Genomic DNA, 18,102 nt, shown 5'->3' with positions numbered 1-18,102 from the left:
TTCTTACAACTTGACTAATTGTGTTCTGTTACAGCAGAGGACAGGTCATCATTGTAAATTGTATTTGTACATCTACTTTTGAATAAATGATATGGACTTCTTATTGCACTGTAGGAGCATGTAGTCTATTACTTACCCCATCAGCTCTTCCATTTGAGGTGCTTAATTAGTGCAGAATTATCTGGGACATTTATATGATATCATTGTCATAACTTATTTGCCCTTTTATAACAATAAGCATTCAGCTGCACAGATCAATTTGAATCCACACTTATATTAGAACCCATCTCAATAAGGACCATTTAAATATGCCTGAGTAGATTGCTGTAAGCACTTGCTAAAATGAAGCTGTTTTAGTAGTTTATATTTCACTTTAATGGTCAAAGAACTTACGATGATGACAGATCCCGATGATGAGTACATGTAGAACATGATGCCTGTTATATCTGTTGTTGTGCTGTTATCCTTGCAGAGGCTTTCAAATGGTTCCATTGATCCCAATGATGAGGTTAGTCAGGTTGTGGAGATGCAGGATTTGCTCGAGAAACAGAACTTTGAAATGTCACAGATGAAAGACCGCCTGTCCTCATTATCAGCACGTGTGGCAGAGCTAGAGGAAGAACTGGATACAGCCAGGAAGGATCTGATCAGATCTGAGGAGATGAACAATAAGTACCAGAGAGACATCAGGGAGGTGAGATGTGACCACATTGAAATCAATTTAATCAACTGTCATTCCATCATTTTTCATTTACCGCTGAATTATACAATAATATATATTTTTATCTGAAATCTATGCAAGTTGCTCAATAGCTTGCAATTTTTCCAGTAGGAGTGTTGTTGCTTTTTTTGTAAATATCTAGTTTCTCCACAGCAAAAAAAATCTTTTCAAATCTACTTGCATTCTTGCCATTTCTATGAGAAGAATGCCTCTCTTCATAGTAACATATGAATAATACGATTCTTGGATTTTCAGCTCATATTTCATACTTTGTGTTAGTGTAATCAAAACAGGAACTTGCCACTCAAGTGTCCATCATTCAAATACCAGGGCTAAAGCTAGCAGTACTGGTGTCACCAGTCATTGAAAGCTCCCTTTACCAAAAAGTGAAAAGAAACTGATTCTCAGGTTGAATTGAATTGTTCAAATTCAGTAGATGTGTAAACATGAGAAATTCTGCAGGTGCTAGCAATCTAAAGCAATGCACACAAAACACTGGAGGAACTCAGCAGGCAGCATCTGTGCAGATGAATAAACAATCAACATTTCAGGCTGAGACCCTTCTTCACAACTGGCAAGGAAGAGGGAAGACGCCAGAATAAAAAGATGGAGGGAGGGGAAGGAGGATGGCTAGAAGGTGATAGGTGGGTAGGAAAGGTAAAAGGCTGGAGAGGAAGGAATCTGATAGGAGAGGCCATAAGACCGAAAGATATAGGAGCAGAATTAAACCATATGGACCATTGAGTCTGCTCCACCATTTCATTACGGCTGATCCAATTTTTCTCTCAGCCCCAATCTCCTGTCTTCATGACCTGACCAAACAAGAATCTATCAACCTCTGCCTTAAATATATATAAAGACTTGGCCTCCACACTGCCTGTGGCAAAGAATTCCACAGATTCTCTACTCCCTGACTAAAGAAGTTCCATTGCATCTCTGTTCTAAAAGGATACCCCTTTATTCTGAGGCTGTGTCCTCTAGTCTTAGACTCTCTCACTACAGGAAACATCCTCTACACATCCACTCTATCAAGGCCTTTCACCTTTCGATAGATTTCAATGAGGTCGCCCCTCATTCTTCTGAATTCCAGTGAATACAGACCCAGAGTGATCAAATACTCTTCACATGACAAGCCATTCAATTCTGGAAGAGGGACACCAGTGGGGTTGATAGGCAGGTGAGAAGAGGTAAGTGTTCGGAGTGAGGAAAAGAAGAATTGTAGTGTTTTGTGCTTGAAAAGTTATCCTAACTTTTGAGGCTGTCCACAAAATGAAAATTACATGCATCAAACTTTAATCAGATATCAATTGAACAAGTCAGTGCTTTTGGGGAGCATATTTGATAATGACAGAGCTCTTCTCTGACTAAATGTACTGATATTGGAAACTTCCACGGACATCATAGTTTTTGAATTGCTTTTTATCTAATGTGCATTCAGAGTTGTTGATGTGGATGAACACTTAGCAAAATCACACAAAGAGATGTAGAAAAGAAAGAAAAACACAAGTAGGACCAGGACATCTGGTGCTTCATGACTGCTCCACCATTCAGTGCAATCACTGCTAATCTATCTCAATATATTCCCCCTCTTCCCATGACCCACTGATGCCCTTTGTATCTGGAAATCAACTTACGTCCTCTTTAAATATTCTGGACGAATTGACCACCATACCACATTAAGGTTCACCACCCTCGGAGTGAAAACATTTCTCTTCATCTCAGTTATTAACTTGCATTTTGAGATTTTGACTCTAGTTCTTGGCCCACAAGCCAAGGGAAACATCCTCCTTGTCTTCTGTCAGTTCAACTATGTTAGAATTTTGTGCTTTTCAAGTAGACCCCTACTTGTGCTCTAAATTCTTGTGAAGATCTCTCCTTCTACAACAGCCTTGTCATCCCAGGAGTCAGTGGATCAAGCTTCACGTCAGGTCATGCGGATAAAATTGTATACAACACTCCTAGTTCAGTCCCTGTATAATTGTACTGAGACATCTTTGCTCCTGTATTGACAACCTTTTTCCTATAAAGACCAATATACCATTGTCTTTTTAACTGATTGCTACACATGTATGTTTTCTTCAACAACTGGTGTGCAAGGACATTCAAGTCCTTTTGTACATTAACATTTCTCTGTCTATCACCATTTAAATAATACTCTACTTTCCTATTTCTCCAACCAATGTGCACAGTGCACTCAACTTTATCTGCTCACTCAGCTTGTCTAAATTGCTTTGAAGCCCCTTTGCATCCTTCTTACAACCCTACCCACTTCCGTGCCATTGTCAAATTTAAAAATGCTGCATTTGGTTGCTTGATACAGGCTGTGAATAGCTGGGGCCCATACACTGATCCCTGTGATATACCACATGTCACACTAGCCACCATAAGAAAGTTGCAGTTATTTCTACTCTCTGTTTCCTGCCTCTCAATTAATTTTCAACTTGTGCCAGTACGTTACCCCCTCCCACCCCATCCCATGTCCTTTAGTTTGCATACTAACCTTCTATGTCAAACATTATTAAAGGCCTCCTGAAAATCTAAACAATTATATCCATTGGTTCTATTTTATTTACTAGATAAGTTGTAGCCTTAAAAAAAACTTGAGGTGAGTTTATCAAACATACTTCTATCTCATAGATCCATTTCGGATTTGCCCAATCCCAGTAGTATTTTCTGTGAGTCTTGCTATCATATTTTTTATAATTTACTTGTATTTTCCCTATTACTGATGATTGGGATAACTGGTTTGTAATACTCTGTTTTCCCTCTCCTTGCTTTTTTAAACAATGGGTTTACATTTGACATTCCCAATCTACAGCAATCATTTCATAATCTACAGATATTTTAGAAGATGACCAATTACTGCATCCACTATTTCTATAGTCGTATGGTCCTCTCAGTGCTGATCATTTAGGCTTCTTTAAATGGTGCTTTGAAAATTCTCTTATCAAAGTACACGGCCGAGGAGCAGTTCAGCTTGTTCAACTCCCTTTTATGATCTGCTGAAGCTGCAGATTTAATTATCAAGAGGCTTGAAATGTCAACTCTTTTCCTCAGGCTGCCACTAACCAAGCAAAGGCTGACTGATGGTTTTACTCTGCATTTCACTTTTCCATTTAGCTCTCATTTTGTTGTCTTTAGGCAATGGCACAGAAGGAAGACATGGAGGAGAGGATTACAACACTTGAAAAACGTTATCTAGCTGCACAAAGAGAGTCCACTTCAGTTCATGATCTTAACGACAAACTTGAAAGCGAACTTGCTAATAAAGAATCTTTGCATCGCCAGGTAACCTGTTTGTAGTTGATAAATATGTTAATGCAGATGAGTATTTGCTTAGCATGCTGATATACAGGTACTTCTACATATGACAACAAACTTGAATTTGACTTTAGTAGACACTTCAGCAATTTCCAGATAGTTTTATAGATAGAGGTGGATTGTCAAATGCTGCTGTGCTCTCCATGTACTCAATGAGTAAATATCCAGACCGGTACTTTTATTTACTTCCTTCTCCCTTTTCTATGCACTGTGCTGTTTCTTTTACTGCGGCAGGCATTCTCCATCTCCATTCAGTGAAGATCTAACTGTGGGCAAAAGGGCCTGTTCCTTTGCTGTACTATCTTATGTTCTAACACTCAAGAGGCCTTAAGCTATCCAGGTCAAAGCATCTTGCCTGATTTCAAAGTTCAAAGTAAATTTACTATCAAAGTAAGTGTGTGTCACATATACTACCCTAAGATTCATTTTCTTGCAGGCATTCATAGTAGAACAAGGAAGTGAATAACTAATGTGCAATTGAAGAAAATCTGTGTAAATACAAAAATAAATAAATATATAATATTGAGGTAATGAGTTGTAGAGTCCTTGAAAGTGAGTCCATAAGTTGTGGAATTAGTTTTGAGTTGAGGAGAGTGAAATTATCCATGCTGGTTCAGGAGCCTGATGGATGAAGGATAATAACTGTTCCTGAACCTGGTGGTGTGGGACCTGTGGCTTCCTGATGGCAGCAATGGGAAGAGGGCATGGCCTGGATGATGGGGGACTTTGATTGTGGAGACAATGTAACATTAGACTTACAGACTCATAGGGTAATACAGAATGGAGGTAGGCTCTTTGGCCTAACTAGTCCAGCAAACCACACCATCCTCCTTGCCAGTTCCAGTTGCCCATATTTGGCCCATAAACCTCCAAGCCCCTCCCCTCCCCTTCCTGTACCTTTCTAAATCCCTCTTTGATGTTACAGTTGTACCCACCTCGACCACATCTTCTGGCAGATGATTTCTAGGTACTCGCTACCTCTATATAAAGAAGTTGCCTCTCAGTCGCTTTTAAATCTCTCCCCTCTCATCTTGTAAGTGCTGTAAGTATTCATTCCTTCTACATTATAAGATACACTACAATTGCTCATGTAGATTATTCGGACATGACCTCTCAAACCTGCAACCTCTATCACCAGGTAGTGCAAGACTGGCAGGTGGACAGTGAAAACATCAACCAGAGGCCCATGTCTGAGTTGTACAAAATTCCTAACTTGGAAAAATGCCATTATTCTTTCATTACAAGATTATCTTCACCAGTCTAAGAAGACGGTTCACTGCCACCTTTTTAAGGGCGATAAATGCTGACCTTGCTTGTTTACCCGCATCCTGATAAATACTGAACAAGTGGTTGGATGACTGTCCTCATCAAAGACTGTGCGCAATTTTGGCTAGATTATTTCTATCTCCAGAGAGAAATTATATGTCTGTTCCCTGATAGGTGGCAGTCGTGTGCAAAGAAATTCATTGTGTGAAACTAAAGCAACCTACCAAAGCAACCTAATGGCCTCAGTTTCTGTGACACTAGGCTGACTAGTCAGCAGCACTTCCAATTTAAAATAAAAACTCTGCATATCAGAGCTGTTCTGTTTAAATTTGTATAATGAATAGAGCAGCCAGCTTGAAAACATTGTCAGTTGCACAGAATTCAGCCTATGATGCGCCTTTAATGCACTCAGAGTCATTCAATTACAATATCCTGCAGCTGGTTTTTAAAGCAATGACAACAATATTTTTTTAACCATTGTCCATTTTATTTGATGTATTTTAAGGAGGTGCATTGATAAATGATTTTGCTTGGTTATGACTAAGTTCCAGTGGCTGTCCTTGGCATTCAAGACCAGTGATCCTGATCCATACAAGAAGTCCAGGTATGACTTGGAAGGCTATTTTAAGAGTGAAAAACATTTCCAATTGAAGTTAAGGATGGAATCGGATGCATGTCAGCTCTGGCAGACCATTACTTTCAACAAGGTGAAACCTAACACCCTGAATGGCTGTGATGTTTCACTCCCAGATTAGCGCATTACCTTCTATGCAAGCTTTGAAAGGGAGAATAATATTATGCCTGTGTGAATCCCTGCAGCATCTGGTGACCCTGTGATCTCTGTCTCGGAGGCCAACGTCAGAACATCTTTCACGAGGGTGAACCCTCACAAGGTGTCAATCTCTGATAGTGTACCTGGCAGGGCAATGAAAATCTGTGACAACCAACTGGTAGGAGTGTTCAAGAACATCTTCAATCTCTCACTGCTGCAGTCAGAGGTTCCCGTCTGCTTCAAAAGGGCAACAATCATACCAGTGCCCAATAAGAGCAGGATGAGCTGCCTCAATGATTATCACCGCATTGCACTTACATCTAATGTGACAAAGCGCATGGAGAGGTTGGCATTGGCCAGAATCAACTCCTGCCTAAGCAAGGGCCTGGTCCCACTGCAATTCACCTATCACCACAATAGGTCTGCAGCAGATGCAATCTCACTGGCTCTCCACTCAGCCTTGAATGGCCTGGACAATAGCCATGCCTACGTCAGGCTGCTGGTTATTGACCCAGCATTCAACACCTTCATTGCCTCAGTACTAATCAACAGGCTCCAAAACCTGGGCCTATGCTCCTCCCTCTGCAACTGGATCTTTAACTTCCTCAAGTGGAGACCACAGTCAGTGTAGATCGGAAATAACTCACTGACAGTCAACACTGGTCCACCTCAAGGAAGCGTATTTAGCCCATTGCTCTACTCACTTTACACCCACGATTGTGTGGCTAGGAACAGCTCAAACACTATTTACAGGTATGTGGATGACACAACAATTGTTGGCAGAATTTCAGATGGTGACGAGGAGCTGTACAGGAGTGAGACAGGTCAGCTGGTTAAGTGGTGTTGCAATAACAACCTTGGGGGATGAGGAAGCCCTCTCATCTTATTTATCTGAGTATTTCTGAAAATGAAACACTGACCCTGTGCCTTGTTTTGTTGAGACTCCCACTATCTTGTATTTTCAGAAAAGAAGACAACCTTCTATTCCCAGACTGCTTCCAATTTTCTAAAACTCCAGATACAGTCAAAAACTGTTTGATACATGGAGGGTTCATGTAGCTTTAGTTATCCTACATTTAGAAAGCAGTTAATAGCTATTATACAAACACTAGATGTTATAAAATTAGATGATATGTACGTTATGGGCATATGACAGAATAGATCTGCATTATTAAATCATTTGGACAAGCTTTTCTCTAAATACTAATGTTAGTTGAAAATGTAAACATGATGTGTTATGCTTTGCTTCATAGCTCAGGGTTTGGTCAGCATTGTTTACTGCAACTTAGACAAAATGCAGAACATAGCAAAATGAGTTGCAGTTAATGCTTGTTTCTCAATGAATAGTAAATGTATTAATTAACTTAAATGAATTTTTTTATTAATGGTGATGAAGTTCTAAAAGCCCCTTGATCAATGCTAATTGTATTTGAATATCCCAATCCTTCTTTTCTTTTTGCTGAGTGTTCTTTTCTCAAATCCTGTCTATGATACATAGGCTGTTTGTTATTTAAGCTTATGCAGTGTTGACGTAGATACTGTTTGCTAGTTGAGTCATTTGTTTCCTTAGGCAGAAAGCTGATTTGCAGCTGGTGTTCCCAAATAGTTTTCTATTTCAATACTGACCAGGCCTGGGTGCTTATGATGAGCACAGTGAGAACACTAAACCACTGTTTCCCTCAGGACTCATTACACAAAGTGTCAATTTTGTCTACTACTGGAAATGTTAAGAACCATGGTGGGATATGAATGAAAGGGGTAGACAAGGCTGGTTTAACAGTCCCCATGTTGAAAGCTTAACCTTTCGTGCCAAGGATCAAGGGATCAATCTGATTTTGGAACAAAGGCGATGGAAGGTACTGGAGTCACTCAGCCAAGGTGCTAACAGGTCAATGCAGATGATTAAAAAACGATATTGACAAGCACTGGATTCTTTACACACAAACACACACACTATTGCAGCAAACCTACGGAAGAAAAAAAGATTAGGAATAAAGGATTTATTAGTAGAGTTGCTGCTTTAAAGCTCCAGTGGCCTGGGTTTAATTCTGTCCTTTGACGTTGTCTGTATAGAATTTACATGTGAACTACCTCCCATATTCCCAAGATATGTAGGTTGGTATGATCATTGGCTAATTTGAGTTTTTCCTAGTGTGTACTGTAGGTGAGTGTGCAAACTTCATATGAGTATTTGGGAATGTGGGGAGAATAAAGAAGGATTGGTCTAACAAGGATTAGTCTAAATGTAACTAGCCTAAATAGATACCTGAAGATTGGTGCGGATTTAGTGAGCCAAAGATCCTGTTTTAGTGCTGTAGTATTTGTGGGACTCGGAAGTAAATTAGTTCCATTTATAATTTTTTCAATATGGTAATATACATTTTTTTAATAGTATGGGGTAGCTCGTTCAGCGTGGGCTTATACAAATGATTAATTATTTCACAGCTCATTTTGATTGCATGCGGAATGTGACGTAAGATTTTTTTTTATCTCCAGTGTTGTAGAAAGAGATTTGATGTGTTGGGTGTCATTCAGCCAAAAGAATATGACTGCAGTACTCAATGTGACACTCTTTTCTTTTATGAAGAGTGAAGAGAAGAATCGACATTTCCAGGAACTGCTGGAGCTGGCTGAGCAAAAGCTACAACAGACCATGAGGAAGGCCGAGACCTTGCCTGAGGTGGAGGCTGAGCTTGCTCAGCGGGTGGCAGCATTGACAAAGGTGAGTCTTCTCACTGGCCTTCAAAATGGAAAGGAAACATTGTAATTAACTAAATATATCCTGTCAGCATTTTGATTAATTTGCCATTCCTTCAGGAAGGTTTTTGAATTTTTGTTCATTATTTTTGGACCTCTTGCAAATATTTAATGAAATTCATGTTACAGAATAGGCATACAGAGTGGATGCAGAGGTGAGGCTGTTAGGCATGGGCCTGGATTTTACATTAAATACCAAGGGACAATGTTCACCAGTGACCTCAAACCAAACTCCTTGTAAAGTTTAACTAATGATTTGTGACTCCTCCAACATTCCTTTAGTCGAGTTTTTAAAAGCATTGTTAGAATGAGCTTTAAGCCACCTGTTTAAGACTAATTGTGAATATTACTGCATAACTGAAGATATGGCATCTAATAGTTTTTACAATGGCATCTTACAGCACATTTTCATTTAGATGAGAACTTTTCAGTGTTATTTTGCAACATAAGTTGATTTTACTAGCAATTCTGGCTCAAGATCCGATTTTGTCAAATGAAATATTAAGCTACTATCTTTTGGAAAATATTCTTACAGTGCACTTTAGCAAAAAATATTTTGTTTCTGAAAAATAGTTGGTTGATCATTTTATAAACAAATCTGCCATTTCTTCTTGGATTTATTCATTCGATTTTATAAAGAGATAACATGGATGTAATTGTTCTCATCTCTTAATTTCCACAACTCATGATGCAAGTGGTACAGAGATCTGCAAAATAGATGTTGGTGTTGTGGTTTATGTGCTGAGTTTATTTCATCTCCAACTCTTAACATTAAGGCAAAAGTTCTGTTCCTAAATATAATGGCTCAAGTTTTCTGAAGATGTGCATCTTCCTTGATTCTCTGAGAATTTGCAACTGTTTTGCAATTGATTTTATCTCAAACGATAGATTACTGAAACAACATACATCAAAGTTGCTGGTGAACGCAGCAGGCCAGGCAGCATCTCTTGGAAGAGGTACAGTCGACGTTTCAGGCCGAGACCCTTCGTCAGGACTAACTGAAGGAAGAGTTAGTAAGAGATTTGAAAGTGGGAGGGGGAGATCCAAAATGATAGGAGAAGACAGGAGGGGTAGGGATGGAGCCAAGAGCTGGACAGGTGATTGGAAAAAGGGATATGAGAGGATCATGGGACAGGAGGCCCAGGGAGAAGGAAAAGGGGGGGGAACCCAGGGGATGGGCAAGGGGTATAGTCAGAGGGACAGAGGGAGAAAAAGTAGAGAGAAACAATGTGTGTATATAAATAAATAACAGATGGGGTACGAGGGGGAGGTGGGGCCTTAGCGGAAGTTAGAGAAGTCGATGTTCATGCCATCAGGTTGGAGGCACCCAGACGGAATATAAGGTGTTGTTCCTCCAACCTGAGTGTGGCTTCATCTTTACAGTAGAGGAGGCCGCGGATAGACATGTCAGAATGGGAATGGGATGTGGAATTAAAACGTGTGGCTACTGGGAGATCCTGCTTTCTCTAGCGGACAGAGCGTAGATGTTCAGCAAAGCGGTCTCCCAGTCTGCGTCGGGTCTCGCCAATACATAGAAGGCCACATCGGGAGCACCGGACGCAGTATATCACCCCAGTCGACTCACAGGTGAAGTGTTGCCTCACCTGGAAGGACTGTTTGGGGCCCTGAATGGTGGTAAGGGAGGAAGTGTAACGGCATGTGTAGCACTTGTTCCGCTTACAAGGATAAGTGCCAGGAGGGAGATCAGTGGGGAGGGATGGAGGGGACGAATGGACAAGGGAGTCGCGTAGGGAGCGATCCCTGCGGAAAGCAGAGTGGGGGGGAGGGAAAGATGTGCTTAATGGTGGGATCCCGTTGGAGGTGGTGGAAGTTACGGAGAATAATTGGAAAGTTATAAAAGTGAAGTTTGAAATCCAAAGTACTGGTAAGGAACACACATTAGAGAAACAGCTGCCGCCCAGAAGATTGGTCAGTTCTTTGTGAGAGTCACAAAAAGCTATGAGTGTTATGATAAGGAGTAGTAAATAATAGAGTCATAGAGAGATACCGAATGAAACAACAGTGACCTTATCCTGAGAATTAAATGTTTCCGTTTCCTACATTCTCTCTGACTATTTTTTAATTGTTTATATCCTCTCTCTATTTCTACTTGTATTTCACATGTTTTCCACCTTTCATGTCTTCCTTTAAATGTGATGGGTTTAATATAATTTTTGAATTTTCATTTGAATTCCAAGATGCATGAGGAAGAGAAAGCAGCTTGAAGTACAGAATCAAAAGAGATGGGAAAAGCCAGTTCTAGTCCTTTTTTTCCTTGCATTTAATAAAGTATTACACAAAGGCAGGTCACATTACTGTGATCCTCTCTAGGGCAGGAAATGATAGTTGCATGTGAATAATCTGACAAGTAGTATGAATTAAAACACTAGTGATTTGTGAAGTTTTCTCCGGCTCACAATACCCACTATCAGAAAGACTTGTCAACAACTATATGGGAATGCTGTGACTTGCAACATCCTCTCCAAGTATACCCCATTTTGGCTTGAACCAACTCTCAGAAACTACTTTATGAGGTACACTTATACCTGTAAGCCTCGTTAATGCAAATATCTAATCAGCCAATCACGTGGCAGCAACTCAATGCATAAAAGCATGCAGACGTGGTCAAAAGTTTCAGTTGTTGTTCAGACCAAACATCAGAATGGGGAAGAAATGTGAGATCAGTGATTTTGACCGTGGAATGATTGTTGTGCTAGACGGAGTGTTTGAGTATCTCAGAAACTACTGATTTCCTGGGATTTTTGCAAACAACACTCCCTGGAATTTACAGAGAATGGTGCAAAAAAAAACAAAATACATCCAGCGAGGGGTAGTTGTGAGGGCAAGAAAGCCATGTTAATGATAGACGACGGAGGAGAAAGGCCAGACTGGTTCAAGCTGAAAGGAAGTTGACAGCAACCACATATTACAATAGTGGTGTGCAAAAGACCATCTCTGAAAGCACAACACGTCAAGCCTTGAACTGGATGGGCTGCCGCAGCAGAAGAAGAAGATCACACTGGCATCCAAGGGGTATCTAATAAAGTGGCCACTGAGGGTTTACTGTTTCTTTATTTTTAGATTTTTAGATTTAGATTTAGATTCAACTTTATTGACATTGTGCCGAGTACAGATACAAAGCCAATGAAATGCATTTAGCATCTGACCAGAAATGCAAAGAATAGTCTATTCTTAGACTTTATCATCCCTGCAGTACAATCTTGACAGTTTATGAGAACAAATATAGGCTGCAGGTTTTATAAAACTAGCACTTATTTTTTAAGGGCAATTAAGACTAGGATATGAATTCCGAGCTAGCTAGTGATGCTCATATTCTGAGAGTGAATATTTTAATAATATCATACTGCAGGAAAAATTAAATCCCATCATACATTGGATTCTCATTTTACCTGCAACATAAAGTTGGAAGTTTTTTGAAGATCTCTGTTAATTGTATTTCAAAAGAAGTTAGTGCCTAAAATCCAAAACATTTATGTTGTGAAAATTCAGCTTTTGAGCCATAGACTGAATTCCGGTTAATTGGAACACATCAGGACCAGTATATTTTGGCCCAATTAAGTGGCTGTCACAATGTCAGCATATCCTTTCTTAGATATGGGTCAAAAACTGCTCACAATACTCCAAAGATGGTCTGACCAATGTCTCATAAAGCCTTAGTATTACATCCTTGTTTTTATATTCTTATCCTCTTGAAATGAATGCTAATATTGCACTTGCCTTCTTTGCAACACACTCAACTTGCATTTTGACCTTTAGCTCATCCTGCACTAGGACTCCTAAGTCCCTTTGCACTTCCAATTTCTGAATCTAGTCCCCATTTAGTAAATAATCTCGGCCTTTATTCCTTCTACCAACATGCATGACCATAAACATCCCAATACTCTATTCCATCTGCCATTTCTTTGCCTATTCTCCTAATCTGTCCATTCCTTCTGCAGACTACCTGCATCCTCAACACTACCTGCCCTTCCACCCATAGCATATAGCATGAACTATAGAGGATCCAATTCCGATCCCTGTTGAACACTATTATTCACCGGCAGCCAACTAGAAAATGCCCCCCTAATTTCCATTTTGCTCTTGCATGTTAGCCAATCTTTGGTTCATGCTAGTATCTTTCTTTAATACCTTCGGCTCTTATTTTGTTTTAACTTCCTCATGCTGTAGTGTATACTCTCTCTTTTGCTTTTTTACTGTCTTTGAATTCCCTTATTAGTCATGGTTGCCTCATCCTGCTATTAGAATACTTCTTTTTGGATGAACTGATCATGTGTCTTCTGGTTATCTCTGCCTAGTCCCCATTCCATCAATTTTGGTCAACCCCTCCCTCATGCCTCTGTACTCAACTGGAATACTGATATATCTGATTTTAGCTTCTTCCTCTCAAACTGCAGAATGAATTTAGTATTCATGTACATTTCTACTTTTGACTTTGTTTGAATTTGGTGTAATTGTATAAGTTGATAAACACCAGACTTTGTGAAGAACCACCCCAAAAGTTGACACCTGTCTGGTTTTTGGTTTGAGTATGTAATTTTGATTCAGTATTAGAAGTTTAGATGAGTTGATTCTAAAAATAGCGATCCAAATTGTAATAATTTAAATCTTGCTCTGCTCTGTGTCAGATTTGCAAAGGGCGTTGTTTTAGGTGATTATCAATTGCTAACTTGCCCTTACTATAAAGAGTTAATATTATAAAACAGAGAGTATAGATTTCTGGAGTCCCACAACACATTGCACAACATCCACTTACAATAAGACAGCCTCTATTCCATATTCTGTAGTGTAGTAAATCAGATTTACTGCACCGATGGATAGCTACAGCTTGCTTGGAGCAGTTCCATAGCAGGTGCGTAATGTGAAGCTAGCAAATGGAGCTGAAGATGAGGTAATCTGATGCACAAATAACTTTTAAAATGTGCAGAAATAGGATGGGAAGCTAAGACCAGTTTTTATTTTCTTATACCAATAACTTTGCCTCATGTTTGAGTTAAATGAATATTCAATTGAAAAGTGTTGAAAGAGTACAAATTTTATTCCGGTTTTAACTTGTTCTATTACCATTCCGCTTGAAGTGACAATATTTATGTCAGAGAAGTTATGTAAGTACTCTGAAATGATGTAGAAACACTGATTTTGAGGATCAGTTCCGTGGAAAATCATATTTATGGGAGTATTTCTGTTCAGTGCTCAGTGTTAATTCAACAGTGGTGTCATGAACACAGTAACAGTAAAGGTCACAAAGTGCCTCCAATCTCTGCAAACTCTGCCTAATGCAATTCTGACTAGACAAAACAGTCTTGTGAATGCAGGATAAATGTTGCCTCTTTTTCTGTTAGGCAGAAGAAAGGCATGGGAACATAGAAGAACGTTTAAGACAACTGGAGAGCCAGCTAGAAGAAAAAAATCAAGAACTTGGACGGGTAGGTTATATATTGTTAATGAGAGAAATCTGGACCCCTTGTTTAACTGAAAATACTTCACAGAAATCTGTATTTAAATTTGATTTTTTTTTATGTGCTAACCTCTTGGTCCCCTGCTTATGTCAGCTTTTCACAATGCAATCATCTTTGATCAGGTGTTCCCAACTTTGGGTCGATAGACCCCTTGCTTAATGGTATTGTTCCATAGCAGGAAAAAAGGCTGTGAACCCTTGCCTTAGATGATTGAAAAACTGTGAAGAAAAAATATTTGTTCATTAAAAGTAGTACAGATGTCCTCCTTCAAGGGCACCATATGATATATAAAGATAATCTTTTTGAGGTTCATAAAACTGCTCATATGTCAACACAGCCTGTGTATTTGGCGCAAGTTTGCCACAAGTGAACCAATTAGTTGTATTTTTATTGATCTTCAATGTTGAGAAAATGGTAATTAGTATGTAGTTTTGCAAGGACGAAAGAGGTATGAAGGTAATATTGATAGGCAGTGAGTAGATTTGTAACTCACAGACTCCTGAAGAATCATATTAATGACAGCTTACAAAAACTGAACAACAGAATAAGTAACATTGACAAGAAATTTACTGTTTAGTAAACTGGAACCCTGAGCAGATCCCATATTGAATCAACAGCTAATTATGTTGTTATACAGTACATTAGATAGGATTTATTTCCAACTTTTGTATCAATATGTTTTCAACCAGATTAATTTATTGTTAACATAGTTCATATTTTTAAAATCTCAAATCTGGTTGGAAGACAATAGGACATAAGGTAGGGGTGGGAAACTAAAAAGAAAATGAAGAAATTTGGGAAGACACCGAAGTTTGTCCTCTTATATATACTAAAAACTTGGTTAGTGGCTTGTCTGTAACCAAATTTCAGAAGAATAGTTCAATGCACATATGTTGGTATATTAAATGTTAAACACTACAGAGTTTAAATTTACATTACATATTATTTTTTGATTTTTTTTTGAGACAGGAAAATATGTAACCCAAAGATATAATTTTGAAAAATGTTGTACAGAGAAAAGATTGGATGACAGATTTTCAATAATAAAATACAAAATGCTGAAGCAGAGGATGGAAGTTCCTTGAACTGAAACAAATATAGTGGTGCAAATTCTTAGAGGGTGTGTGATGGGGTTGAAGCACTGGATATAAAGGTGTAAGGATTCATTCTACTTTAAGTAGTATAGCCTCTCTCAATGGTTGCTACCTGAGTATTATCTTTTTAGCTTTTGTTTCAAACTTTCGGCATCCATGATGTTTACTTTTACACTGTTTCTGGCTTTACTTGCTCAGAATTGTGTGACCAAATAGATAAAGGCAATGAGCCATTCTCAGCGGACATCAAAAATGAACAATAATGCTTGGCTTCTTAAAAAGCTCAGTTCATGAGAACACCTTGATTACATCAATTTACAAACGTGAATAATTATAACCATGTCCCGATTCAAAATAAAAATTAATATCAGAGCAATGAAAACTGGTTTGTTGAACTGATGGTTGTTTAAAATGTTGCATAAACTCTTAAACATTTGGATACCTCAATCTTGATCCAGCTGTATCAACTTATCATATTTGGATTTATGATGTATGTTATTGATTTGGACTATGGTATTAATGGTTTCTGGCTAAATTTGCCTATGATACAAAGATAGGTGGAGGAGCGCGTAGTGTTGAGGAAACAGAGAGCCTGCAGAAAGACTGAGATAGTTTAGGGGAATGGACAAAGAAATGGCAAATGAAATACAATGTTGGAAAGTGTATGGTCATGCACTTTGGTGGAAGAAATAAATGAGGAGAGAATTCAAAATGCAGAGATGCAAAGGGACTTGGGAGTCCTTGTGCAAGGTACCCTAAAGGTTAACCTCCAGGTTGAGTTGGTTGTAAAGAAGGTGAATGCAATGTTGGCATTCATTTCTAGAGGTATAGGTATAGAGGGATGGATGTTGAGGCTGTATAAGGCACTTGTGAGACCACACTTGGAGTATTGTGTGCAGTTTTGGGCTCCTTATTTTAGAAAGGATATACTGAAATTGGAGAGGGTTCAGAGAAGATTCATGAGAATGATTCCAGGAATGAAAGGGTTACAGTATGAGGAACATCTGGCAGCTCTTGGGCTGTATTCCCTGGAGTTCAGGAGAATGAGGGGGGATCTCATAGAAACATTCTGAATGTTAAAAGGCCTGAGCAGATTAGATAGGGAAAAGTTATTTCCCATGGTAGGGGATTCTAGGACAAGATGGCATGACTTCAGGATTGAAGGACATCCATTTAGAACAGAGATGCGGGGAAGTTACTTTAGTCAGAGGGTGGTAAATCTGTGGAATTTGATGCCACGAGCGGCTGTGGAGGCCAAGTCATTGAGTGTATTTAAGGCAGAGATAGATAGGTTCTTGATTAACCAAGGCATCAAAGGGTATGGGGTGAAAGCAGGGGAGTGGGGATGGCTGGAAGAATGGGATCAGCCCATGATTGAATGGCGGAGCAGACTCAATGGGCTGAATGGCCTACTTCTGCTCCTATATCTTATGGTCTTATGGATTTTGGATATACTCAAACTGTTTTCATACTGTGGAACTTAAAAGTGCCAGCCAAGGAAAAGAACAAAGGGACAAAAGTTTATAACTAATCCATCTTAATAGAAGAGACTACATTATAAAAGAATTGTAGGATTGAGGTATAAAGATAAGCAGAGTAAATAATGCAGATATGTATGGCAAGATGACAGTTTGTTTTTAATTGTCTTAAAATGATAATTAGAGCTAAAGGTGAATGTAAATTTAGAACTTTATGATTGCAACAGTAGATAATACGAATCTATAAGCAAGGTGATTATGTAATTGGACCAATGCACTTGAACAGAAAATCCTACATAAAGTAGTAGATATGGCTCAGTCCTTCACAGGTAAAGCACTCCCCACCATTCAGCACATCTACATGACACATTTTTGCAGGAAAGCAGCATCAACTTTTCAGGGGCCCCCACCACCCAAGCCTTGCTGTCTTCTCACTGCTGCCATCAGGAATAAAGTACAAGAGTCTCAGGCCTCTTATTACACCTCAACCATCAGGCTCTTGAAGCAGAGAGGACAACTTCACTCAACATCACTTGCCTCATCACTGAACTGTTCCCACAGTCTGGCTTTCAAGGTCACCTCATCTCATGTTCTTGAGATTTATTGCTTATTTATTTATTATTATTATTATTATTTATTTCGGTATTTGCACAGCTTGTTGTCTTTTGCACGCTGGTTGAGTGTGCCCACAAGAAAATGGAATGGTGTATGATGACATATATGTACTTTGATAATAAATTTACTTTTTAATTTTTGAACTTTTTAAACCCAAAGATAGTGTTTGGATCCAAGCATGTTAAGTTGTGATCTGTGTCACCAAAGTATATACTTTAGATCATTCTGTGGCAAGATCTAAGCAGCTGCTTTAAGCCAAACTAGGTATGCATCCAAGGGAATTTAACTAATGACAACCTCCTTTATGATTGCAGGCTCGACAACGAGAAAAGATGAATGAGGAGCATAACAAACGGTTGTCAGACACTGTGGATCGACTGTTGTCAGAGTCAAATGAAAGACTTCAGCTTCACCTGAAGGAACGAATGGCTGCTCTTGAAGAGAAGGTACAAGGAAGAATGCTCTGTTAGCTGTTTGGTGGACGGTGTTCTGAAGTGATTAGTGCGATCAGCTAAGAGCTGGCATTTTAAAATAGGTCCCTAACTCATCTTAACACAAATCTGATAAAAAAAATCAAAGGAAAAGAAACCCACATCATACT

General features: G+C 39.0%; 1 protein-coding gene across 11 annotated transcripts in view; it reads left to right on the top strand.

Annotated features, from left to right (window-relative positions):
- The window catches only part of ppfia4 (PTPRF interacting protein alpha 4), a 774,853-nt gene that overhangs the window by 661,807 nt on the left and 94,944 nt on the right, over window positions 1-18,102 (top strand). For all 11 annotated transcript variants that reach the window (XR_010020122.1, XM_063065583.1, XM_063065586.1 and 8 more), the window contains exons 6-10: window positions 473-694; window positions 3,863-4,009; window positions 8,668-8,802; window positions 14,198-14,281; window positions 17,816-17,947. Coding sequence is in view for 10 of the 11 variants with exons in the window: in XM_063065583.1 (XP_062921653.1) it covers window positions 473-694; window positions 3,863-4,009; window positions 8,668-8,802; window positions 14,198-14,281; window positions 17,816-17,947 (720 nt within the window). In the remaining variant the exon portion in view is untranslated. The remainder of the gene's footprint in view (window positions 1-472; window positions 695-3,862; window positions 4,010-8,667; window positions 8,803-14,197; window positions 14,282-17,815; window positions 17,948-18,102) is intronic.

The sequence above is a fragment of the Mobula hypostoma genome, chromosome 13 (genome assembly GCF_963921235.1).
Source record: "Mobula hypostoma chromosome 13, sMobHyp1.1, whole genome shotgun sequence".
In the NCBI taxonomy this organism is placed as follows: Eukaryota; Metazoa; Chordata; class Chondrichthyes; order Myliobatiformes; family Myliobatidae; genus Mobula; species Mobula hypostoma.
This window is presented reverse-complemented; position numbering and strand designations above follow the sequence as displayed.